Source organism: Labrus bergylta, chromosome 4 (genome assembly GCF_963930695.1).
Source record: "Labrus bergylta chromosome 4, fLabBer1.1, whole genome shotgun sequence".
Classification (NCBI taxonomy): Eukaryota; Metazoa; Chordata; class Actinopteri; order Labriformes; family Labridae; genus Labrus; species Labrus bergylta.
This window is the reverse complement of record NC_089198.1, coordinates 6461278-6488689: the sequence shown is the minus strand read 5'-3', so window position 1 is coordinate 6488689 and position 27412 is coordinate 6461278. Positions and strand designations below refer to the sequence as shown.

The 27412-nt window shown below is 42.1% G+C and overlaps 2 protein-coding genes across 4 annotated transcripts in view; both read right to left on the bottom strand.

The window, feature by feature from the left end:
- The window catches only part of ptprn2 (protein tyrosine phosphatase receptor type N2), a 201750-nt gene extending 180814 nt beyond the window's left edge, over positions 1-20936 (bottom strand). Inside the window, exons 1-3 of the mRNA XM_065954457.1 lie at positions 20611-20936; positions 6631-6681; positions 120-233 (exon numbers count right to left, since the gene is read on the bottom strand). Coding sequence (XP_065810529.1) covers positions 120-233; positions 6631-6681; positions 20611-20917 — 472 coding nt within the window. The 5' untranslated portion in view covers positions 20918-20936. The remainder of the gene's footprint in view (positions 1-119; positions 234-6630; positions 6682-20610) is intronic.
- Positions 20937-22070: 1134 nt separating this feature from the next.
- The window catches only part of LOC110000881 (extended synaptotagmin-2), a 53614-nt gene continuing 48272 nt past the window's right edge, over positions 22071-27412 (bottom strand). For all 3 annotated transcript variants that reach the window (XM_065954470.1, XM_065954471.1, XM_065954472.1), the window contains 3 exons: positions 27234-27339; positions 27035-27084; positions 22071-25405 (listed from right to left, as the gene is read on the bottom strand). In XM_065954470.1, coding sequence (XP_065810542.1) covers positions 25360-25405; positions 27035-27084; positions 27234-27339 — 202 coding nt within the window. In that variant the 3' untranslated portion in view covers positions 22071-25359. The remainder of the gene's footprint in view (positions 25406-27034; positions 27085-27233; positions 27340-27412) is intronic.

Genomic DNA, 27412 nt, shown 5'->3' with positions numbered 1-27412 from the left:
CTCCTCCCAACATTATCCAAAAAAAAAAAAAAAAACAAGGTAAAAAATAACTTAATTTGTTTTAATTGGCAATAAGAAACTTCAGTTGTTGTTGTAACATCATCTGTGTGTGTGTTTACCTCGGTTGGACAGCTTCTCCAGCAGCGTCCTGAAGTGTTGCACTACAGACGGAGAGACATCGTAGGCGTAGACGTCCTTCACCGGAACAGAGTGACACCTCCCAAACACGCCATCTGTGAACACCCAAACACACACCGCGTTATATTTAGCCTTTCGCACTAAAGTCAATGACGGAAACAGGCACTTGAAAATGCTGAATACGCTCATCCCTTCAGGTTCAGTTTCTCTCGACTGATTTAACAGACTTGGAGGAAGGAGCCATCTCTTTCTTTTTGCTGAATAAGAGTTCAATAGTTCAGTTAAAATCTCAGCCATCCAATCAAACAATCACAAGACGAGCTAACTAGCTAGTATCGGACACCGTAAAGCTGCACGCACTTGCCTTTCTCACTAGAGGACCCTCACAGTCATTATGATCCGTTTCAAAAATACTGAATAAAACCAGCAATATTTCCTTTTCAATGAAAACATGGAGGACTCTTTGATTTTTACACTCCTCCTCCAGCATTTTCAAGGATTTTCCATATATTTCCACTCCACTTTTGCGGTTGAGGTGACCGCAAGAGGCTGCATCACAATCATCGGTGGGGGCGACAAAGTTTTTTTACTTTAAAAAAAAAATAGTGAAGTTTCCTTAATTTTCTTTAACTCTTTTTTTTGCAGTTTCCCATAACATTTTAAAAATATTTCATGCTTTTTTTTAAAAACAATTTTAAAATATATTTTTTTTCTTTTTACAAGTTTACTAAAGAATGCAGAAAATAACATATTTAAACACTGGAGCTGGGGGAATATCACCTATATTTCTTTAGGTTAAGGTGTTAAAAAAATAAAAAACAAAGGAGAAAAATATTGAGAAGATGGCCGTTGGAGACATGACGTGCACACTCAGATCAGCCAGCTGATAAACGTGCATTCATAGTACAGGCGAGTGGGATGATCAGTGGACATGTAAGAGATGTTTAAAGACTGTTAAAAGGTAGAAGAGTCACATGTTGTTGCTCTAAAAGCTTTAAAGACAGGGGGATAGATTCATTTTTAACCCAGTTCAGTCTACAACAGGGGACTCTAAACTACTAACCAGAGGGCAGCAGCACATACTCTGTGTATACTGTAGTGAATGTAAGGAAGTGTACATGTTACATTACATCTCTTCAGGATAATTCAGGCCTCTCGCTCTAAAAATAGTCTCTGCGTCTCGATCAACTTACAAGCTCCATTTAACAGGCGGCTGAGGGTGACCAGCGGCAGGTCGCTTTAATTACTCATTAATGTTTGACTGTGAGTGCATGTTGTGTGTGCACACAGGAGACAGGAGAGTGAGGCAAGCTGCAGGTGAACGACGAGGAGGAGGAGAGACTACAAAGAGAAAACGTCTGGCTTGTTGCAGCTGGTTCAGATAGAAGTGATTGTACCTGACCTAAAAAGCCTCTGCATGTTTCCCACTTTTGCTGAAAAACCTCCAGTTTCTATCACAGACAAAACAGGCAACACAAAATGAACCATAAAGGTCAGCTGGCCAATTTACTCTAATCAATATTTACATCCATTGTCCAGCAGCTCCCTCTAGTGGCTGAAGTAATTATGAGTGGAGAAGAGGAGGAGGAATACGAGGAGGAGAAGAAAAACGAAGAAGAGGAGGAGGAGGAGGAGGAGGAGGGGGACAGATAGAACTCAAAACTGAATGCTGTCTTATCTTTCATGAGGTCATAAGTTTACTTCAGAACATAATTAGCTTTTTAAGAAGTTTGTATAAGTAAATGAAAACGTACCTAAAAACCTCAGGGATGTAAAATATCAAACTTCCTGTAACAACACGAGTATGCCGTATGTAGTGCATACTGCGTTCAGCAGCAGTATGTATAACCAGCCAGTCGGGGGTTATTCTGCAGTATGCCAGGCTAAGCTGGTTTCCGGTCCGGGAATGACCTGACAAGTGATTCATGTTGGTTTTCATGATTTTCAGAATCAAAAAAAGGTAATTGGTGGTATCTGTGTGCTGTTTACACTTTCACGATAGTCTGTCATTTAGGTCTCTGACCTGGCGCTTTGCATTGTGGGAAACACGACTCAAGGAATACTGGTCTGATCCATGATGAACATTTTCCCCTTTTTGAGTACAGTAGTTTCAGTAACTCGCCCGTCACTGCTGAGGACACGCTGTACTGACACGACCTGAAAATCTCAAATTTTAAAAAGATGATGACTCATACTAAAATAGAAACAATAAAACTGAGAGAGAGAAAAAGCAGAGGAAACAACCTCCTGCACCACAGGGCCCCTGATCTCACACAGCGTGCAGAAACACCACATCTCAGTCCCCAGAAGGAACATCTTGAATTATCTCTCATAATTACACTCATGCATATCTAAGGCTCTGCAATCTATCCCAGTTTCCTACCAGAGGGGGGGGGGGGGGATGCTGATATTCAGAGCCAGACATGTCTGCTGGTGATTTATGCTGCAGATTAGAGCAGAATGAGGATTCACACAGACACACAGACAGGGTGTTAAGATGGAGGAGATGGACCGGCAACCCTGACCAGATGTTGCTCCAAGATGCCATCATTTCCATTTTCATGTCAGTCGATGAGAACATGGAGATAAACTTTTTACAACAAGTTTTTTTTTTTTTTTTTTAAATCCAGTGGATGTGCCGGCAATGATGTGAAAAGTGGTGAAAAAGCTTTCAGTGCTTTCATGACTTATACATGAATCTCTGTTGAACGAGGCTGTGTTCCTCTGATCCTGCGCTTTCACCTAAATTATTTTTTTCCATCACTGCTTGAAAATCTTATGAATTCATGGACACGAGCGCTCCTTCAGGCAAGATGTGTTTTTGTCATTAAAATGCAATTTCTGATTTGTTTCTTTGAGACAGATGTGCAGGTTTTAGGTATTAGAGGATAAATGTGTTTATTTAAATGTTTAACACCTGCAGCACCTGTCGCATGAGGAGCCGTTTAACTCTTCATGCAATTAAAAAAGAAACACTTTCAAAGCTGCAAACGTCCACCTTAACAGCTTCAGCTTTAAATGCTTTGTGATTTTTTGATCCAGCAGATGTCGCCCTTGAGCACCAGAATTAAACCAAAACAACTTGCGCTGCATTGTTGTGTTAGCATGCTAATGCTAGCGATCTTTATTACGCTCGTATCTTCACACTGCATGTAAATTTACCTGAAATGAGCGTGATCTAGAAACACAGTTAAGCAGTGAGTACAGTATGTTATTCTTCTTTTCTCTAGTCCCTCAATTAAACAACTTTTATACACGAGGGGAGGAGTCAGCCGGCCGTCCCGACGATGTAAACAAACTGAAGATAGGACTCTGAAAACATCACAGACAGTGGGACTCGGGTGTTACACCCATTGTAGACAGTGATGACTCAGAGTTATTTTCAGAGGATATACTTGATTTATATTATATTTAAGTGTGAAAAATCACATAAAGCCTTTAAATGAAATGTGTACTCGTCTGGCCTTTCTTCTTCTGTAATAAGAATCAGACGTAGATGTCATCTTTTTATCATTTATAAGACCTTGCCTGTTTTTCAGACCACTACACTGACAAAAATCATTAATCTGACACAAACTGAGTCCAGCCTAATGAACTGGATTAAGACGTCTTAAACACAAGTCTATCCCTCACAAGATCAATGACACCGGGCGTCGTTTGGACAGAGAGCCGGAGCAAGAGGTGGACTTTTTGACCTCCTGGCAAACAGACCCACCCACCTGTCAGCCGGGTCAGTCACGCCCCTAACTATGAATAAGATCAACAATCAACATGGATGAGTAATCTAAAAAAAAAAAAAAAAGGTTGTGCCAATCTAGAAATGGGCTATTCAGACCAAATTCATGTGCAGATAACAGAATATTTTGCTTTATTTTCAAGGTTTCCTTCTTCTCTGAATGAATCAAAAGTCAGAGTCAACACATAAAATCACTTATTTAAATTCAGAGATCAAAGCGATCATCAAACACACGCGTTGTGATTCGTCGTCTTGTTAAGCACAGACTGCCATGGCGTACTGTGACATGTCCACCGCTGCAAAGCATTTACAGGAGACGCCGTGCGACCGGGCACAGATGGGTAATGGGTCGGTTTAGCCCTGCTCCTCAGGCACCTGTTGCCATGACAACTGCATGAGGGGACTGAAAATGGAGCACGATCCTGTGTCACTCTATTTGTGTGTGTGTGTTAGTCAGTGATTGGTACGTGAATCTCTCATTGTTCTACATGGAAGACCAGAGAAGGTAGGCGGTTTTAAGGCACCCCCCCACACGGCCCGTTTTGGACGCCCCTCGGTTTGCCAGATATGAGAGCAGTTATCACGTCTCATTACATTTAAAGAGACACACACACCAAAACGGAGCGTTCTGAGAGGGCTGGTTTATACAGGGTCACAAACCTCCTCTGGTGCTTGATTCATGTTATATTTTGACCAAAGCACAGCACAGATGTTTCATTTAGACCACAGCCATCCAGTGCCAACGTATAGGAAGAGGTTTTTCCCTCGGTGTATTGAGACATTTTTCAGTTGTCACAGTCTCCTTGTGTTGTTGGCAGGACGGTGAGACACAGAATGTCCTCGGCTGAACAATAACAGCCTTACTCATTGTCTCTCCTGCCAAGAGATTATAGCCCGCGCAGGCAATCAGAGCTGCTGCTGCAGGGCTCCGATAGAGCCCGAGATGCCAATCAGCAACACAACACACCGGCACCTGTCTGCGACCGGCCGCTTTGACAGCAGCTATTGAAGCAGGTCGGACACACGGGCGGTTGAGAACAATGGCCGGAGGTGCAGCCACCGTTAGCTTTTCCACTGTGAGATCCCAGTTGTCAGAGTCGGCCTCGGCTGACTCGGCTTGGGAGAGCTAACTCTGGGCTCAAAGTGTTGCCGAGCTGACCGACACAGCGACTGATGGAATCATTTTTATACACATTTTATTCAGTTTCTATGCTCCTTATATCTGGAACAAACTCCGACACACAGCAGGCCGAGTTATTTTCTCCCAGCACCAGACTTGTGTATTTAAAGCTCTCGCAGCCTCGTCGGTCAGAGTCACATTATCGGGTACATTTCAAACGGACACAGGCAGGAAAAGGCCAGAGCTAATGAATTCAGAACAAACACACCGGCGTCTGAAATAAACACAATCAGGAAGCAGGTCAGAAACACAGTCGCCACCTGCATCGAGGAACAGACCGTCACATGCCTAATGAGACTCTGACACACATATCACATATCCTGTTATCTCTGCCCGCTCTCCCTCGTTGCTTCAAACCCTTCACAGAAGACTGATCCGCACAGCCGAGAGCTTCTTTTGTAAACCAATCAGCCCTCTGATCAGCTGATACCCAAAACATAAAATAGGTAAGCTAACAACAAGATGACTGTTTAACTCTGGTGCGTATCATCCGTCTGACCCCGTGGAGTCGGAGATGAAAGTGCTTCAAGCCAAAAAAAAAAAAGACAGACAAATCCTCCTTCCTGCCAACATCTTTCATGTGCTGAGCTCGTTTTTGGTGCGAGGTTGAATCTCAGCGGGGGTTTCCCAGATTCACTCTCAAAACCAGAAAGGCCACAAGAGGAGAGGGAGGCAGAGGGAGAGAGAGAGAGAGAGAGAGAGAGAGAGAGAGTGGGTTTGTATTTATAATGTTACTGTTGCTGTTATTACAGAGTCAGGAGGTTAATATCAATGCAGAGGTGATACAGTAAATCAGATCTTCTTGATAAAACACATGATAATTAAGCTACATCTCCCTACTAATTAGAGAGAGGTTAAATATCTTATAGAAACTTCAGATGTTCTCATGCCTGGTGCCGCGTTATTCTGCCAAAAAACCTCCTCAGTCTGAGGTCAGTATTTCGAAATAATTTGTTAAACATAACGATATGACACATTTTTTGGCCCCTTCATGAAATTTGTGTTGGATACGAATGATGCTACCTTTAGCACTGGCTGTGCTAACGACCGCACATCTCACCGGTGCTTATTGTTGCTAGGATACGAGTTATCTTCCACTTCCCTCTGGAGTTCCTGTTCGGTCTTTTTTTAAAGAGCTGTGTACACTTTAAATTTGTATTTACTAAAGGAATCAGCAGGGAAAGGGTACAGCTGCTAGCAGAGTTAGCAATGAGCTAATTCACATCTTTAGTGCCCGGGCAGGAGAAAGAGACCCAACGTCTCTGATAATGAAAGAAATAATAAAAAAAACATTCACACAACTTTACGTAACCACTTTACAGCAGCATCAAGCTCCTCTACAAACAACAACATGAAACCATTACAAAACTGAATGCACACAAAAAAACAACTACACAACAAACCAATGCACACATCAGATATCGCCATAGCAACTCATCAACAAAACCAATTAAACCTTAACAAAATTAACTATTATCAGAGTTTAAGTTACTCTATGTATTTATGAGTACATGATAGAGTTGATGTGATGATTGACGTTAAAACTTTTAGAGAGTGTAAGTGTGGCTCGTCTTACCGTTAACGCAGATCTCGTAGGGGGAACACAGCTCGTTTTCAAACAGGCAACCTGTGTAGAGAGACACAACAAACAACAAACAGGTCAGCACTTTAAAAAGCTCACAATGAATGGATGGTTCTATAACTGGATCACAAACATCTCTAGGATATTTCTGACAGGATGGAGATCATTTACATTCAGTTAAAACTGTCATGTCCTGTGTGTAAAACAAGGGGAGGTGGACCCAAGTGCAGAATAACCAAAAACTATTTATTTTAAACAAAAAGTCAAAGGCAAACAAAACTCACTAATTCAAAATGTCCAAACTGAGAAAATCCAAAAACTGATAAGCACTGAGAAACACGAGGAAACACTGACACGCCAACATACGACAAACAACACGGGCAACTTACAACAATGATCTGACAACACGAGGGAAGGAACACAGATCAAACACAGGTGAGACTAATAACACAGGTGAAGACAATGAGGGTAATCAACACTGGAGGGAAACACACAGAGGCAGGAATAAACACAAGACAAGAAACACTGAGGACAAACTACAAACTAAATCATGAAACACTGAAGACACAGAACTCAAGAATGTAACAAAGAAACTCAAGGATAAGAAACTACAAAATAAAACAGGAAACACTAAAGACTAAACTATGAAACATTAAGACAGTATCATGCAGGTTCTATCTGTGGACATGTTTTCATGTTATTTCACATGCAAGCTATCATATAGCATTTTGCTATCTTCAGGTATTAGCAAACAAAGCACAAGGTATTCCTGGAGGCGTCCATGTTGGAACGAGATTAACTCTTGTGTGATGTTATTTCCAGCTCTGAGATCAGAGTTCAGAAGTTAATGGAACGCACCACTCCTACCGCTGCTCTACTTCATCTGATAATCAACTTCTACTTCCATTACTACCTCTGCAGCTACTGCAACAACATCTGTGTTCGTTCACTGCGACTTGTCCTTCTCATATTGCCCTTTTTGACCATCGCATCATTTTGTGATTCCTTTATTTATGTTCATTGTTGTGAAGTGTTTTTATGTCTGAAACCCTGTAATTGTGCTGCTGCCTGTCTTGGCCAGGACGCTCTTGTAAAAGAGATTTTTAATCTTATGTGAGACTTTTTCCTGGTTAAATAAAACTAAAATCAAATATTATGCTTCTAATTCTGCTAAATCGTCACATCTCTACTCCTCGCTTTTTTATGTTGTTCTGAATGCTTCTGGCATTAATTGATCACGGGTTTAAAAAAAGATTATACAGCTTAAAGTTATGTAAAGACAGAAACACATCAATTGCGTTCATAATGTATGCAGATGGGTGTAAACACAGACGCATGACACACACACACACACACACACACACATTAGGGAAACCCTCCAGGGACTGCAATAACAGGCAGGGATCCGAGCTGAAATTAGCAAAGACTGTGGGATGCTGTAACCACGGCAACAGTTGCTGGTCGATGATGAGCTCCTCTCTGCTTTCCAGGGATCAAAGAGTGGCCGCAATTACCCCCCCCCCCTCCTCTCCCCTCCCCCGATATATCTCTCATCATCCTCCACATTTAGACTCTGAGAGCTCATGTTTTCATTTTCTGCTTTCACATCTTTTACACGTTACATGCCTAGTGTGATCTGCAACACAAACATATAAAAGCTAAAACCACCAAAAGACTGTCAGTTTCATTTTACAAGCACTAGCCTACCTATAGCCAGATATCTTTTAAAAGAAAGCAAACAACGAACTACTCGTTTGTTACCAAGGTAACAACATACAGTACACACATCTAATATGAAGCTTCATCTGCAAAATGTTTAATGTCAAGATATTTGACATGAGGTTAACGTTTGTCCATTGGTATCCCGAGCGTTCCTTGGAGGTCGGAGCAGGCCGTGCATGAATGAGGACGGCGGTGGTTGTGGGGACGACACAGTCCGATGGTGGCGGCTGGGCGGTAAATGGATTTGAGCTTCTTAAGTGCTTTTCTCGTCTTCTGACTACTCAGAGCGCTTTTACACCGCCCAAGGACACATCGGCATGAGGCTGCAGGAGCTGGGGATCGAACCCACGACCATCCGATTGAGAGATGAGCAGCCCTACCACTGAGCCACAGCCACCAGATGAAGTATATCTTCTGTGCCACGTTTAATGGTTTAAAAAGGACAAAAAACAAAAGAGAAAAAATGAAAACTCTTCATAAATACTAAAAAACTCTCGTCTCCAACACAAATCAACAGCAGCCACTTTTTAGATCTCTGTGCTCGCTCTACGCTTTGAGCTTCATCTAACTTTTGTCAAAGTAACCTCGTTTTTCCTTTTACCCATGATGCAGTGTGTCTCTAATGAGGACATACAGTATGAGAGTGAAGTCATTTGCTCCGAGCCCGAGTCATTTTGTTTCTGTTTTGGTGAATCCAAAAGAGAGAACAACTCCGGGCTGTGTTTGTTTTTTCATCTCTGTGGAGCAGATTCAGCGATCACAGCGTCGTTTCCACGGCAGCCCGACTCGTTCACAGCAGAAACATGGGACACAGAAAACGCTGTTTACACAAACAGTTGGAGCTGCATCACAGCAGCTTTTGGGGCGCTCATGCTGCGTTTGGGGCCAATTTCAGTCAAAACAACATCATCAGAGAAAATAAGATGCAGACACAGACACTGAGAACTGAGTCGTAATGAGAACATTTAAAAAAGAAAATGTTGCAGATGTTTGTTCCATCTATCCATCCATCCATTTTCTTCCACTGATCCGAGGTCGGGTCGCAGGGGTAACACCGGGCAAAGTGAGTCAACCCGGACTTCCCTCATCCAAGTAACGTTTTCCAGCTCCTCCTGAGGGATTACGAGGTGTTCCCAGACGGGATACATCATCCCTCCAGTGGACTCTGAGTCTACCAGGAAAACCTCCAAAGGCAGGCGTCCAGGAGGCATCCTAATCAGACCCCAAAACCACCTCAACTGGCTCCTTTCAATGACACTGGCCTGCTCCGACCTCCACCTCAGCGCCAAGGAACGCTCGGAATACGAAAGGACAAATATTTAACCTACGTCAAATATCTTGACATTAAACATTTTGCAGATGTCAGCAGATGGGAAGGAGTAGCGGCTCTACACTCCAAAAATCAATGACTACTAGGAAGGCCTGCGTCTCCGAGGTTGCCGATGGGGCGGAGCTACGCGCTGACAGTAGTGGCAAAAAAACAAAAATCTCTTTCCAAATCCATGGGATATTTAAGTATGTGTTGCCGCTGTCACACGGGAAGTAAAGATCCTTTCGACCATTCAATGGACCGCAGTGTGTCTAGCTCCACCCTTTAGGGTCGGATCGGTACGCTTGGCACCCCAACAGAAGGGAATTAAAAAAGTAGGACATACAGGTCAGTTATTTTTGGTACCATTCCCAACTTATGACCCTGGAAACGTCAATAGATGTGTACAGTACCAAAAGCAAACTGAACCGGACCACTTGGTGGAAACGGGGTCTTAATAGTAACCTCAGATCAGCTGGTCAGAACACACCGTCGGCACGCAGGCGATCCGAGGCAGCCACCATGCTCCACTCATACATCTCTCCACCTTATCAGAACAAACACCATAAGTCTACAAGTTATTGGTGCCCATGTGGAGAGAGTTGCAAAAAGTCTAAAGGGTCAAATAAGACATGAGTTAAGAGGTAAGAAGCCGTTTTTTCCATTTCACATCCAGATAAGAGACTAGTCCAGACACTTAGAAGTGGCGGATACAGAAGACGGCTCTGTGTGCTACTTTCACAACCAGTCCGTCTTTTTGCTGTCTGGTTTCATCACTCCTCACCAGCAGAGTGTGAAATAGGTTGCGGTGTTGCCACCGTGGACCGCCGCCAAAGCAGACGAAGCAGGAGGAAGGGAATTTCAATCAGCTTCACCCTGTGAGCAAAGAGCAGCGTCCTGGCTATGCGGCCTTTAATGCCTCCTGGCAGGGCCATAACAATCTGCGCTCAAAGACAACAAAAAAGGCACAACATTTCCCAGGATGCCATCTGTCTGTTTGTATCAGACAGAAGTGGCTACTGTGGGAGAAGGCCAATTATTGAACCTGAGAGCGGTCACCTTGAGAAACAAAGTCAGCCATTTAAAAGGTTGTGTAAAAACTTTCAGTATGGAGAATGAAAAGACGCAGACTGGAGTCACCTTCCAAGAAAATCCAACAGTACAACATCGCAACCAATCTTTATTTGTATATCAACAAAGTTACAGTGGCAAGACAAAACGCCCTTTAAGAGGCAGAAACGTCGAGCAGAACCAGAACCTTCATGTTTCATGTTGGGTCTTTGTGGATAATGTAATGTATGCATGAACTGTTTTTAATCTCATGTTATTTTGTCCCTTCAGGCTCTCCGTAGATAGTGGTCCTCAGTGTCTCCCTGTAGTCTCAGTGATGTAAAAGAAGGACACTGCTGCATCTTTGAATGTCTCATTTCACTTTAACAAACTCTCAGACAGCTCAGCTGACGAGTCCAAAGTAATATCCACCTTATGACATCACACATTGACCTTATGACATCACACATTGACCTTTGTTACCGTTCATTTGAGCTGTTTGACTTTATTTTGTGATCACTAACCACTTTCTGTTTCTGTGCTGAAGTATAAATGGTAACCTTCCATCCACCAGACCCACCAGGTCCTTACTGTATTTCAAAATAAAAGCATGGTTGAATTCGAACAGCATGTTAAGTCATTTTCAGTTTAAGACAAAAGTACAAAAATTCAAAATAAAAGCCTAACAATTTTACTTTTAAATACGAAATAATGGAATTTCAAACATGCAATCAAAAATTAGATTCTTAACAATTAACTATTTAAATGTAGCAATTAATTGTGACTAAAAAACTGTAATCATTTGACAGCCATAGTTTTCATAAACTACATTTCTAGTTTTGTTTGTTTTTTATATCGGAGAGAAAAGGAGGTGGAGGTTAAGGGTTACTACGAGTCTGCACTTAAAAAAGTCCCAAATCCATCAAGACAGGCTCCGTGTCAAAAACACCTACTACTGAGTGAACAGTACACACTATAAAAAATTATACCACTGCCGGAAAATGTTTTTGACTGGTAGCTGTGATGATATAGGTCTACAACTTCCTTTATTTTCTCCTGGCCACAGCTCCTAAGGCTTTAAGTGTGCAAAGTACTAGTGGTCATTTGTAAACTCTGATTGCTTGCTTATCATTTAGTAGTTCAGCAGCAAATCAATCCTTTTTTTTAATAATGACAAACAAATGAATGATGTTTGCATCCATGCTCGCCCTCTCTGCCCCTCGTCTGGTTTCATTCAAACTGAGAACACAAAAACAGCCGTCTGTCTCGTGTTACAACAAAAGACTTTCATCATCCTCCACACAATGCTATCTCCGTTTGTTTGTTTACATCAGCTGATAACAAGCTGCGGTCAGAGACTCAGAGAAAACTGAGGGGGCTTTTTAAAAAAGCTTTCCCCGGCCTTAGTTTTATTTTTAGATAATCTGACGGCTGACTCGCTCTCAGGTTTCTCCCGTGGTATATCAGAGAGGGCGGTCCTGCTGGGCCGACTATGTGGCGTCTACTAAAGGAGATCTAAGATGCTGATCACAGTTGTTGGTTTAATCCCCGGACGTGGTTTCCTGCTGCTCTGAACGAGATGTTACGAGAACTTGGCGAGACTTGGCCAGAACCTGAAGTCAGGTTCTGTCGACGTATCAGAGCAAAGCACACGCCCACCTGAAAGCTCACTCAAATGTCCCTGCAACTGCAAACAGAGTGGGCCAATCGGAGGAGAGTGAGCATGTCGGGAGGCGGGCCTTAAAGAGACAGTAACTGAAATGAAGCGTTTCAGGCAGAGGCTCAAATTAGAGATTTTTCTGATGCCAGTGTCAGATAAAAAAAAAGAGATTTTTGAGCGACACATCTTGTAACACTACTCAACAGGTGTCAAAGACTGACATAACTAAAGGTGAACGTGAGTGTGATAGATCTCCTTTAAAGAGAGTGTGATTTAAAGACATTTTTTACCAAAGTTTCTCTTCATTCCAAGTTGTCAAAAATCCCATTTGTTTGGGCGTCATCTCTCCGAGACAAGATCAAGATGAACAACATTTCACCTTACGATTTAGAAGAACGGGGAAAAAAATAAGGGATTTGGAAGCAAAGGCAACATTCGATCATTTCATTCTGTCGCAGTAAAGCGCGGGGGGAAATCCATTTCTGAATGAGGAGGCGTGTCTGAACGCTCCGGTTTTAAAATTGGCAGCAAGCTCTCTTTGTCTGTCTCCTGCAGCGACAAAACAAACCGACTCCATCACCTCCTCCTCCTTCCTCCTTTCATCCCGTCCCTCTCATCATCCTCCTCCTCCTCCTCCTCTCGACTTCTCTTCCACTGATTGATCCATCCTTCCGGTTAAATGAAGCGACAGTGCTTTGTATTCAGAGTTCTCTTTTATTGGCTGGCTGCTGGATTTTTCCATTTACCCCCAAAAAAACAATTCAAGTAGCTTTTTATTGAGTTACAACAAACAAATTGAAGGTCTGTGTTGTCGGTTTCTATTGGAGACTTCTGTTTGCAACCTGCAGAGTTTTTACCTGCTCGTTATGAGACAGAATGGCCCTTCTTCAGTGGTTTAACTTTTCATACCTTGATGTTATATCTGCTACTTATGCAGCCTATGGACAGTCCAGACTTAGTCAAAAGCAAACATCCAAACTGTTACTGTAAAAGCTTAGTGAGCAGTAAACCACGAGCAGTCACATTTCACAGAGATAAACGTTCAGAGAGCAGATGTGATTCAACCTGCACGGAGAGAAGAAAACCCCAAACACAGGAGGAGATATCAATCATCACAGTCTGGAACAGCAGCCCTGCAGCAAGCGGGGAGGAAAGAAGAAAAGGCAGCACTATACAGAACGACTAACAGGCTTTTCATCACTCCCAGATTCTTCTCTCAAAAACACTCGGTCACTTTGATCAATCTATTGATCCATGTCGAGTCAATGCATCCACAAATGATCAGGAAATGAGACACCAGCTCATTACAGCTGCTGCTCACCACAGCAGGTTTATAATCTGTGAGTCCTGACTAATCCTCAACAGGAACACCTGAGAACACCCCCATTTCTATTTGTGTGACTGCACTGGCAACATTTTGGCGCTGAAACATATTTTTAGTTTACATATGTACAGTTCAGACAGTTTACAGGAATTTAAATTTGTAAAATGATGGTGCCTTGGACTCTAATTTGTGTTGCCGTGTGATTTAAATCTGTTTCGTGGCAACCCAGGCCAGTTTGAAATAAACACAAGATATTTAAGCCCTAATTAAAGGAAACGTCCCTCACTCATGCTCCTATATCCTACTGATGAGTTACATAACCTACCCTATGGCCATTAGTCGCCAACGCAACCAAAACAGCGTTGCCACCTTCAACAGACCCAGGCTGTGTACATGCAAGCTCAAAGTTATTACAATCCTCATACTACCTTCCCTATGGCTCCTCTGGCCCCTCACAACTTAACCATGTAGACCAATGGGTAGCGAGAGCCAGGTGTTATGATCATGTGTTAGGAGGATTCACTTCAGTGTCTTTAGCGGTAAGCGTGGTTGGTAGGAGGAGAAGCAGGGTCAGTACTGATGACACACCTGATGGGGGGGGGGGGGGGGGGGGGGGGTGTAGTGGCTTCTATATCTTACCTACTTTACCACATGGCTATCAAAGCCCAGGCAGCATCACCCCCTTCAGCAGACCCAGGCTCCGTATACATGCAAGCTCCAGGTAGTAGCACTACCTACATGGACCCTAATGGCCCCCCACAACCAGAATGCAACTATTTTGGGTTGCAACATTACAATCGATCAGCAAAGAGAACAGGAGAGAAAATGAAGAAACACAGAAAAAAAGTCTGCAGGTACATCTTAAGAAAGGGGGGGGGGGGGGGGGGGGGAGCAGAGCTAAGGTGAGGTGCCCTCCCTGACTGGGGGCCAACACTCACCCCCTGCCGGTCTAGGCTTTCTCATGAGGGAGTTTTGTACAAAGACCAAAAGGTTGTCATGAAACAAAACAAAAAAAAAGAAGGAGGCAGAGTTAACATTTTTGGATGACGTAACCGCTCTCCTACACCTGCCTCTGTCTGCGTCCACATGCATTACAGCGCAGTATAACGGGGGGGAACGACCTGAGCAGCCGACCAATCACCATGACAAACATGTTAATGGGGGTTGCCATGGCTACGGTTACAAAAGAGCAAAACCAGCAGTGACCTTCTCTCAGTACAGGTTAATGATTCGGAGACCTGAGCCGAGCACAGTGCATTGTTTAAATCCCAGGAGGGAACGTTTGGCTTTACAAAAGAACAGAAGATAAATCACTGCAGCAGCTGAAGAGACCTCACAGAGACAGAAAAAGAAATAATATTTAAACTATGCACTTTAATGCATTTAATGACAAGAAAGCCATTAAAGTCAGGTATATGAGATATGCACAAGATGATACTATTAAAAGGGAAATACTTCAAATAAAACAAATCAAACATGTGATGTGTCAAAGATTAGCCGTGATCAAAACCCAAAAACGGGAAATTTTTCGACACAATATCAGAATATCAAAATCAGGTTATAACATTTAAACTGTGAATCCCTGAAACAAACTCCAAAAGTTTATTTAATTATGTAAGAAAAATTACATTCAATATTTAAAGGAGCAGTATGTAACTTTGACACCTAGTGGTTAAAGCTGGTACTGCAGTCCAAATTCTAAACATCATAGAGAGCTGCCCCCCCCCCTCCTCTCTAGAGTGGATGCTCACTCAGGTCACCATGTGGTGGACTCTGAAGCTTCAGTGTTTATCCAGCTCTGCATGGGTCTGTAAACCTTTCTGTGTTCTAACCTCTCTCCATTTTTCAAAAGCATCTCCAATATTGATCCTAGTTTGAGCACGTTTTCTGCTCGTGGAGCTTATTAGAAACATGCAGAGGCTTTTTTAGGTCGGGTACAATCACTTCTATCTGAACCACCTTCTCTTGACCCGCTTCCATCGCTGCAACACCTGCTGACCTGATAACTGCTCTCATACCTGACAAACCGAGGGGCGTCTGCACATCTCCATGCTCACTGGTAAACAGCAGACAAACACAGTTAGAGACGAGCAACAAAATCAAGTTTTCAGCAGCTACAGATCCACTACAGAGACCAAACCAGAACCAGAGAGACTATATTAGACTTACATCATCAGGTGGAAACAAACACGACTCCTAATGAAGATCAAGCTTTATCAGCTGCAGTATGTTTGGTCAAAAAGGAAAAGGAAGTGACGCTGACTGCTACGACTTCTCAGAGATAACATGTTAACTTCCTGCTGACGAGTTAGGATGCTAGCTTGCTTCTTCTTTGCATTTGTTGGCACATTGCTACACATCAGCGCCACCAGCTGTCGATCAGAGAAATAGCACAACAACATAAGCAGGATGGAAATCCTTCAGGTTTTAAAGTGAACCTGCGGAGCCAAACAGATGCTGTTTTTACAAACTGCAACCAACAATGCTACTGACTCCACCTTTAGAGCTCCTGTGAGGAGACTTTACCTGGTTATCAAAGTGACCTGATATTGTACCTGATGTCTCTACATGACCTTTTAAAAGCAAAGCAAATCATCAGCAAGAGGACGATTATATTCAAAGAAAGCAGGATGACATTCAGTCTGAAAATGGGACCAACGTGTAGCATCTGTCTTTGCAGAAATCAAAATAAACCTCAAAGATTTGTGCAGAAGCTCTGAGGTGAAGTGATCCAAAGTGAAGTGGACATAAACTTCACATCTTTTGGATTCCCCAGAAAAAGTCTCTCAGATCACAGGCACCCAGGAAACAAAGAGGAGGTCTTGTTATTTTAGTACAGATAAACCACAGTGTTTAAATACAAACACAGTACAGACGTTCAGCTCCTCATGGAATCTTTTAAACAGAGGAGCTAAAGCAGGAAACTATAAATGCATGTTTCTTACAAAAAAAAACTCTTCAAAGCTGTTTTCACACATGCACTCCTTTTTCCTGAACACTTTCTACCTTGCCACACTGAGGTCGTCAAAATGTTTGATTTTTTTTTTTCTATACCACGTTTTTTTTAAAGGTTACAATCAGGGCGCTGATGACCTGCTGCTCCTTTCCTGCATCTCTCTCTCTCTGACTCTCTCTCTCTCTGACTCTATCCACAGTCCTATGTACACAAAAAACATTACATCGAAATCACAAGAAAGGTGTCTGGGAGTTGAAATGAATCCATCACAAATTGGAAGCAGCCACCTAGTAGCGTAACTGAAATCGAGCAGGGGACCAATTGGGCGCCAGACAGACCCTTAAGTCTCAAAACAAAACCATGCTACGAACTACGATCAAATCAAAGTTCATTTATACATTAAACATAAATTCAGGACAACAGAAATATTTCATATCTAAACAAAAAATCTCCATGTCCATGATCTCAAGTTCATCAGAAAAGAAGATTTAAACCAGTTCAATGTTCTCATAAAAAATATGAATAGTAAAGAAAGAGAGGGTGTGTGTGAAGGTGTGTGAAGGTGTGTGAAGGTGTGTGAAGGTGTGTGAAGGTGTGTGAGCAGCTGTTTGGGCGGGGGGGAAGGGGAGATTGGAGAGCAGAAGCAGGGGAGGTGAGGTAACACAGAGAGACAGAGAGAGAGAGAGAGAGAGAGAGAGAGAGAGAGAGAGAGAGAGAGAGAGAGAGAGAGAGAGAGAGACGATATCACCTGTCCAGGTTTTGGTTCCTGAGAGGGGGTTGCAGCGTCACAACTCCAAGAACATGTAAGCAGCCTGAACCCTCCTTCTCCAGTCGTCCAACACTCTAACTGTGCAGGAAATCCTCTGTCTCCTCTCACACACACACACACACACTCTCCCTCTCAGGTGCAAACAATCATCAATTTGCCTCTCCTATAGGCCACACCCCCTTCCTCACAATCTGGCACCCTGTCTGCTACAACCTGCACACTGTCTAACCTGCACAAATACAAGAAATAACCAAATAAAGGGCGTCTGGGATTTCTATTTTCTAACATGTGTAAAAATCAACCCTAGTTCACACGTCGGCTTATCCCGATTTGTTGCAGACATGTTGCTACGGTGCCGGCTGGAAAAAGTCCTGATGAAGCCAGGTTGAAAAAATGTTATGTTTACGTTCACACACGCAGCTCACACCCAAATTCAGGGACATTTTTAGGAGTTTTTGTGCATGTGTGAAAAGAGATAATGAAACTGTTTATGACACAAAAAAAATGCCAGATCCCAGTGTTTAAATGAAGAGTGAGCGCAGCAGCTTCAGTGCTCGCTCGCTCGCCTCTCTCTCTCTCTCTCTCTCTCTCTCTCTCTCTCTCTCTCTCTCTCTCTCTCTCTCTCTCTCTCTCTCTCTCTCTGTGCTGCTGCTGCTCGTCTCCTCGGCTGCCATACTCTCTGTGCTGATTATGTAATCTGAAGGAGAGAGGAGGAGGAGGAGGAGGAGGAGGGACTGGATACACACAGACACACACACCTCCCTCTCAGCCTCTCAGCACCAGCTCCTCCTCCTCTTCCTCCTCCTCCTCTTCCTCCTCCTCCTCCTCTCTCCATCACCTACAATAACATCTCTGCATCAGTCATCCTGCAGACTCTGAATCTCAAACCAGAGGGGGAATATTAGATATCAGCTAAATATAGACTCTCTCTGCGGGAGAGAAATGAATGTCTCCGTCCTGCAAACACACACACACACAAACACACACACACACACACACACACACACACACACACACACACACACACACACACACACACACACCTCTGTGTTTCAGATCGATAGCTGCTTCAGTTAAGAACACACACATCTCTGACGGTTGTTCTGCACACACACTTCAAAAGAGTATCAACATTTTATTCAACATTTAGTGGCCTTGTGTTACATTAAATCATTATCTGTTTGTATTTCTTTATTCAGTTTGATTTTATTCTGAAACTTCTTTAAACATACATGAAGGGGCGTGTCCAAATCCTAAACACTGATTGGTTATTAGCTTTGCCGGAGGCGGGACTTGTGTTGACATTCACTATCCAGGCTGTGTTGCCACAGGCAGCTCATCGTTTTTGTAACAGGACGTGTCTTGTTCTGGACGCCACCATGACAGACCCGCTATTTATCGTTACCGTGGAAACACCACATGTTAGTTGGCTACATAAGTTAGCGTGAGCTGCTACTGAAAGCTGTCGCTGTTTGTGCTGCTGTGATAAAAACATCGTGTAGATTAAACTCTGATAGATTAGCTCGTCTGGAAACATATTCCAGGGTTCCCACTCTTTTCCAGAGATCACCAATATTATTAAGTGTCTTTAAGAAGGTTCACCTCGCCCACTGTGACTCATCAATAACGTTAACTAACTACTGTTAATGTGCTGACCACCCCTGGGGGGAGATCTCGACGTCGTCTTTTGTTATTGTTTAGTTTGAGAGCCCCCTGGTGGTGGAATCTACGTACTGTGCCTTTAACTGCAGCGCTTCACAGGTATTTCCCTTAAACGAAAACCGACATTCAGAACATCTAATCGTTTGGACGTGTTTTGTCTTTAGGGAAGTCAAATGTAAACACTGCGGAAAAACTGTTTGCAAGAAATGCAAGTTATTTATTTTCTAATTTTATAGAAGTTCATTTCTACTTTCAAACTAAAATGTGTCGTTTTCATTTCAAGTGATGCTCTGATTTCAGTTTGAAATATTCAATAAATAACCACAAAGTAGTTCATCAGATATGCACTCTGTGTTTAGAAACATATCCCAGCTTTGATAGTTGATCATATTTACAGTAGAGACCTCGTCAGTGAACTATGAGGGCAAAAAAACAAAAAATGAAAAAATCGTAATCGAGGTAAAATGTTTAATTAATCATGATATTGTTTTTAGTCTATTTTATTGTAGAATCATAAAGCTTTAAAAAAATATACTAAATCTAATGTTTTGATGGATTTTAACTCTTTATTATGTTTATAAAGAGTCCCAAACACGCAGATGTAGGCCCTCTCTTTAGTAACATGATGGCTACTCTCCCAGTTTAATTATCTCCTTCCTGCTGATTATGAAGCAGCAGCATCAGAGCAGTGACTCCACGCTGCTCCTTCATGCTTTATGTCTCTCTTTCTCTCTCTCTCTCTCTCTCTCTCTCTCTCTCTCTCTCTCTCTCACACACTCTCTCTCTCTCTCTCTCTCTCTCACACACACTCTCTCTCTCTCTCTCTCTCTCTCTCACACTCTCTCACTCTCTCTCACACACTCTCTCTCTCACACACTCTCTCTCTCACACACTCTCTCTCTCTCTCTCTCACACTCTCTCTCTCTCTCTCTCACACACTCTCTCTCTCTCTCTCTCTCTCACACACACTCTCTCTCTCTCTCTCTCTCGCTTTCTCTCACACACTCTCTCTCTCTCCCCCTCTCTCTCTCTCTCTCTCTCTCCCTCCTCGCTCACTCTCTCTCTCTCTCTCACGCTCTCTCGCTCTCTCTCTCTCTCCCTCTCTCTCTCTCACACACTCTCTCGCTCTCACACACTCTCTCTCTCTCTCTCTCTCCCTCTCTCTCTCACACACTCTCTCTCCCTCTCTCTCGCTCTCTCTCTCTCCCCTCTCTCTCTCTCTCCCTCCTCGCTCACTCTCTCTCTCTCTCACGCTCTCTCTCTCTCACACACTCTCTTCCTCTCTCTCTCTCTCTCGCTCTCCCTCTCTCTCGCTCTCTCTCTCTCTCTCCCTCTCTCTCTCTCTCTCCCCTCTCTCTCTCTCTGTTTGTTTTTCCTCGGCTCAGGTGAAGCTGCAGTGTTCACATGATAATAACAGTGTTGACACAGATCGGTTTCAGAATGAAGTCTCCTCCGGTGGGTCTCGGGTCCCGGTTTATCCTCTGAAGATAATAAAGACCCGGTTATTTATTTATTTACTCACCGAATCTCCCGTCAGCAGAGGCGGAGAAGCAGCTCAGGGAAGCGATGAGGATGATGAGGAGGAGGTGGTGGTGTTGGGAGGAAAAAGCAAAAAGATCCATGTTTCTCCAGGGTTTTTGTTTTTTGAATCTCCCCACAGCGAGGTTTGGTGCGTGTTCCTCCCGCTCAGAGTGTCTCCTCCGCGGGCAGGAGGCAGGAGGAGAGCAGGGGAGACACGGACGGTGGATGGATGTTGGAGGAAGAGGAGAGAGGAGGATGCAGGGCGTTTCTGCTTCTGCTGCTGCTGCTGGAGGATCCAGCTCTCTCATAGAGCGTCAGGCACCAGACGGTAGACACGAAATTTCCGGTGGGAATTTTCAAAATAAATGCCTGGATATAAGTTAAAGCTCCTGTGAGGACTTTTTTTAAGTGGTTATGAAGCAGTATGAAATTAATAGCAATGCCTCGTTATCATCTAAAGGACCAACAAGAGCATTTAAAAGAAGATTTATTATTTAGATTTATTCATCACAGAGGCGGGATCATTTTGAAAAGCACATAAGATATATTTGCCTACATTAAAAAAGTGTTTTATTATAAGAAAAAAAAACACACAAACATGTTCAGTACAAGCAGAGGCGGAGTCAAAGGGTGACCAGGGCCACTCTAGAAATCTGATTGGCCATCCAGTTTTTTTTAGAAAGTTACACAAGATGTTTTCACAAAAAGTAAAGAATGTATTTACTGACACAAGACATCGTATAAGATGGCGTTTTCTTTTTCTTTATTGTGATCTAGTTGTCAGGAACATTTCCTTTTCTTAACAATCTATTTTGGAGTTTGTGTTGTATTGTTTATGTTGTGTGTTTTGTTGTACTGTCAGTATGAATGTCATGGATGAGTGTTGTAATAATGTAATTTAAAGAAAGGCAGGGGTTGGTAATTTTCTCCAGAGCGACTTTTTAAGATTTTGGTTGAAATTGTGGGCAGACACAGCTCATTTACATAATTAAAGATACAGACACAGAAACAGCCTGTTCTGAGCAGGGCTGAAATAGAGGGGTTTATAGACATGATCAAATACAGGATCAGAGTGGATTTAGAACAAGAAACTTCACACACACGTTTTGAGGAGCTCTGACACTTATTTACACTGGTTGAAGACGAGGAGAATATGTCACCTTTAAGAAATATAATCGTTGGAGAAGAACGCCGGTTACAAAATATGGAAGTTGGTCTGGAAGCTGGAGAGTTGCTTGGGTGCTTTTTGAGTTTTGTCCTTGAGCAGTGCTTACTTGCGTAGCTCAACATGAATAACGCATGTCCACAGGTTCTGTTTGTGCATGTGTGTGTGTGTGTGTGAGAAGCGTGTCTCTCAGGGATTTAAAAAATATGTAAAAAAAAAAAAACTATCATACACCACCTGTAAATATAAACACATCCTCTGTAATAATAAAGAAAAATAATAATCAGAAGCCACCGTGCTGTACAGCTCCACGCTGTCATTATCCAGCTAAAGCTCTTTATTCATTTTAAAGACAGGTATGAGACATTCAGAAACACAGGAAACTGTTAGAGCATTTTAGAATGACATTTTTTTTTAAATACATTTTATTCTCTCTGGGTCGTGTGGGTTTTTTTAAGGCACAAGATAAATTAAGAAGATGGAGAAGACGAGAGTCCGCCACCCCAGAGGCATGAAATCGCAGATCTCGTGATTTACACAACAAACATGTTTTTTTCTTTCTTATAAAATGAAACGCACAAGTCAGAGACGGGGGCTGTGAGGGATTAGGAACACAAATTAAAAAATTAAAAAACGTTAAAAGACATCAAATGCAGAATTGACATACACATGTGTAAAACAGATTACAGGTGTGATATGAAGGTTAAAGGTCATTCTATTTCCCTCTGAACTGCTGCTCTTTGGCTTTGTACACGGCATAGATAACATCAGCATTCATCGAGTATGTTTGATAATAATAATAATAATAATAATATGTATTCTGTGTGAGTGCTGTGAGGACAAAGTGATTAAAAATGATGAGTGAATGTACAAAAATATTTCAAAAAAGAGTAAAATGTCATTTTCAATCTTCGTTCAGACCGCACACGTTTCGTTTCTCCACAAAATAAGACACGACAACGTTTTTCAAAATGACACTTCACAACAAAGTTAAGACTCATGTCGATTCATAAACAGAACGCGAGAATGATTGTAGTGGAGTTCAACCTCACCGAGACTGAAACTGAAACACCCTGCAGTGAGCACCGCCAAAATAAAAGAAAAACACCAAAAGAAAAATTAAAAGCCCATTTAGAGCCCATGTAGGGCATTCACACCTGCAGAAAACTTGTGAAAAAACTCCAGGAGGAGGAGCTGCATGTGTGAACGCAAACAGACACATTTTTCACTCAGACTTCACCTGGAGTTTCTCCTGCCAGACTCCTAGAATTTTTTCTGCAGCAAGTCCGAGTGAGCTGATGTGAGGAAGCGGCAGGATATTCTCCGGAGAATTCAGCTCGAGCCAATGGTAGGGAGAGTGACGTTTACAGCCACTATTGAGCCACTATTTGTAGAGACGTTGGGTCACTAAAGAGCCCTTTGGTTGATTCAGAACGGTTCTTCTAGTTTCTTAATGGCTGTTAAAATCAGAGCGTTCCCCTCTCTGTTCGTGCAGGTGTGTTTAACCTTTAGTTCTCAAATTAACAGTGGTAAATACTGAACGTGTCTCAAAGAAGAGCAGAGGGCAGGGCCGATATGTATCCATTTATCGTTGTCCAAATAAAGGCTTAATTAAAATAGAAAGATTAGATTAGTACAAAAAGGGGATTCAATTACATATATCCCTGTTGTGCTCTTGTAAAATACAAATAAGACAAGATATTTCATCGGCATGTCAACACAATTAATTAATTAGGAAACTGCCTCTGTGCAGCTCCTGTGAACATTTAAAAGATACAATCTCGCCTGATCAGAACAAGCTGTTTTTGTGTCTGTAGCTTTAAATGAGACTTACCACAAAGGGCCTGCTCCTCTTTATGATGTGGGTTTTTTAATTCAGCGCATAGTTGTCACTGCAGCATTTTCAAATACTCCCACTAGAGGGCACGAGAGTGATTTTAAATCCCTACAAACAGTGGCTTTAGAAACAGGAAGAAAATGTGGCTGATAATTAAACCATCCAGCAGGAATCAGCTTTAAAAGGAACCGTTCAACATTTTTGCTTGTTCTCATTTCATGACCAATAGTGAGATAATAAGACTGATATGACATAATTATTAAGGGTTTAGCTTTGTGTAGATTTGAATTCAACCTCTGTGCAAAAACAATAAACGGAGCTTTCAATGAAGACTATGCATCAGGGTTTGAAGTGCCATAAACCTGCATTCTCTTTAATGGACACCAGGGGGCGACTCCAATGTTTGCAAAGTGATATCCAACTGCATAGAAGACGATGAAAACATGATTTTTTTCACTTCAGGAAACTTTTTTGTAAGGAGTTTATAATTCCAATCTCTTGTTTCAATTCTTCTCCAACACATCATGATGTTTGTTTATTACATTTAGCTCCTATTTAGAGTGAAAAACCATGATTTGTTTTAGGGCTTAGCTGCCTAATGCTTCATTATTTTCATTTACGACCACCTGTGACTTCTGGTTAAATTTGCAGGAGGGTTCATTTTGGGGACTTTTGAACGGAGCTAAGCTAGTTTTTCCCTACTGTTTCAGGTCTTCATGCTAAGCTAAGCTAACCCTGTCCCTTGCAGTGGCTTCATATTTAACAGACAGCCACTTAATATAACTCCCTTTAGGAAAGTGAGAGCCAAAATGTTGATTTTCTCTTATTTATTGTTTTTTACTTTTTTTTTTCCGTGTTTTACTTATAAATCTCTCGTATATTCAATGTAAAAATGATTTTCTTAAACACACATGTTGAAGCTAGATGGATATAGGCGGCGCTTAAATTGTAACTAAGAGTAAAGATGATCCCCGATAGATTAAAAAACAAAAACAAATGTGCAAATATTCAGTAATAAAAACAAGAAGGTAACACTCGACGCTGGTCTTATTCCAGCGTAATAATAACATCTGTACGTTTCCCTTGGTTTAACCCACACACACACACACACATGTTGTTGTTACGCTGGAATAAAGACGAGTGCAGCCGCATCACCAAAACCCTGGAGGAGGGCGCAAAAATTGAAATACTACTTGTGTCTTTGGTGGCGTCTTTCCTCATGACCACCTGCCTGCTCTGCTTTGGAAACGTTATCCAGAATGTTCCTCTTTTAAAAAAAAAACTTTAATTACAAAACAATCATTTGGCCAGGTACGAGACCACACCTCTCTCTCCTTCTCTAAAATACATCGTCTCTTCTGTCCGGCGTCTCCCTAAATATATTTACAAACTTGAACGTCATCATTATTTACTGAAACTCGACGAGGATAAACCGCTGCAGCTGCATTAAAATAGAAAGCCTTCCTCTACGACTAGTTTCTCCTACACACACACGGAGTATAAACGTCCACAGCAGTGCACGATGCTTTAGAGCTTTCTACACGTTGTTTACTCCCTTTAGTCGCTCAGCCGCTCTCTTCTTAAAGGGGAGGTTTGCCTTGCGACTGATGTGATTAGATGAGTGTCAAAAGCTGCTTTTTTTTTTTTTGTTGTTGTACAGATATACGAGTACTGAAAATAACAAAAGCCGCGCTGTGGGCTCGAGTGGAAGTGTGTAGAATGACGAAGATGATGATGATGATGATTGTTTATAGTTGGTGAGACCTCATCTGGCCGTCTTCACTCAGCTCATACCTGCAGGAGGAGAAGGAGGACACGTTCAGCATGTCCTCTTAGGGCTTCTATAGATACTGGAAGTTTAAATCCATGATTTTAGTCCTTTGCACACCTAGTCAGTTTTTTCTGATGCGTTTTTCAGATACTCGATCCGATGGGGGGGGTTAGGGTTTGCACACTGAGTCCGCTGCGTTTATTTTTAAATTAGAGTGATCGAGCAGTGAAGATGATTTTGTGTTTCTTTCACTAAATTAAAAAAAAAACGGGTCCATCCACTCTTGAAAAACCAGACAAGAGCGAGTACAGTTTCTCCTGTTGATTAAGAGCTGCTGAATTATCCCGATCGCTTCCAGGTGTATTGCAGCATGTCAGTGGTCCAGTTCAATACGCTGCTCTCTATACTGGAACTAGAACCCGACCGATAAATCAGCCAGCCGATAATATCAGCCGACATTAACATATCAAGTGACTATCGGTATCAGCTAATTTTACAGCAGATATGCACCAATATAACTACATTTATTCACCAGTCAAATAGCATTTCAAGTATTGTTGTATTATATAAGCAGTTCTTTGTAACCAGCAGAGGGCGCTATATGGAGAACAAAAAGCTTCATAATTTTCCCTAAAGTCAAGCAGTGATGCATGTGCACGTGCAGTTACTTTCCATGTTGTGTACGGTTAGTACAAATTTTCATGAAATTCATTCATCTTGGTAACTTCGTGAAATGTATTATTTAAGTCTGCCTACCACGTGTTAACACTCCTACCTTTAGGTGTCTGAAGCTGTAACCTTAAATGAGTGAAGCACCTAAGTAGTAGCAGATCTATAAATGGATAGGAGCCAACTATATGTTATCAGCAACTGTTTGCTAGACAGAGAGTCTACATCTGTTAGTATACAAATCAGTGTCATCTTCATTGTTTATGGTGATGCACCCAAATAGAAAGGAATTTGTGGGTTGCACCTTTTTGACAGAATATAAGCAGCACTGTGAACACTGTTACTTTGTCAGCACTTTGTCAGTCAAGTGATTTGGAAGCGTGCTTGTTTGATGAAGTTGTCTGACCTCAGCCGATTAAATGGTGTTCTAATCTCCAGTCTGTTTCACGATTTCTTCATTAGATTTATACATTAGAAACAAACCCCACCTAACATGTACTTTATATTAAACATTTTTTCCGCAAGTGTCTGATAACGGCATTTGAGGGAGCAATGCAATAAATCTGCATATCTATATTTATCTATTTCTACAGATCGAACATATATCTAAGAAAGATATTGGCAGATAAATCAGATTTTTTTCTCTCTCCAATATCAATATTGGTATCGGTCCCAAAAATGCCATATAGGTTAGGCCCTAACAGGGACCACACATGACCACACACACACTCACACAGATACAAACAAAAAAACAGACACAGACACTCAGGGATGGAAGCGGAAAAACGTAGAGATTCTAACCTGATCCTGAAAAAATTATGTCGGACTGAAAGGAGTCAGTGTACAAACTGGAACCACATAACATGAGATCATATTTCATATTTTCAGGTGGAAAAAAAACAGACTCAGTGAGCAAAGTCCTTCACACTTCAAACAGACATCAGACATCAAAATGACAGATGATTAGTGGAGCTAAAAGTTACCATTGAGTCCAACCCTTGGTGATCTCCTCGTGGGTCAAGTCCACCAGAACCTGAGGAGAAAAGAAGATTTCAACCACAGAAATAATGAGTGAATTTAAAAGTTTTGAAAAGCTTACAGATTAAAAACAACCCGAGGTATAATCCACAACAAAACATCATGAAACAAAGAATGTATCTGAAGTCCACTGAGAGTCCTCACCTTTCCCAGAAGGCCTTTGTGTTTGGAGAGCAGGCCTCCGCCGTTCTTCACTGCGACGTCCAGAGTCCGTCTGTGGAGCTCCACGAGGGAGACGGTGAACTCGAACCTGACCCGTCACAGAAAGAGGACAAACAAGCGGTTACATTTAAGAGTTGGGTTTTTTTTAAGCATCAATATTT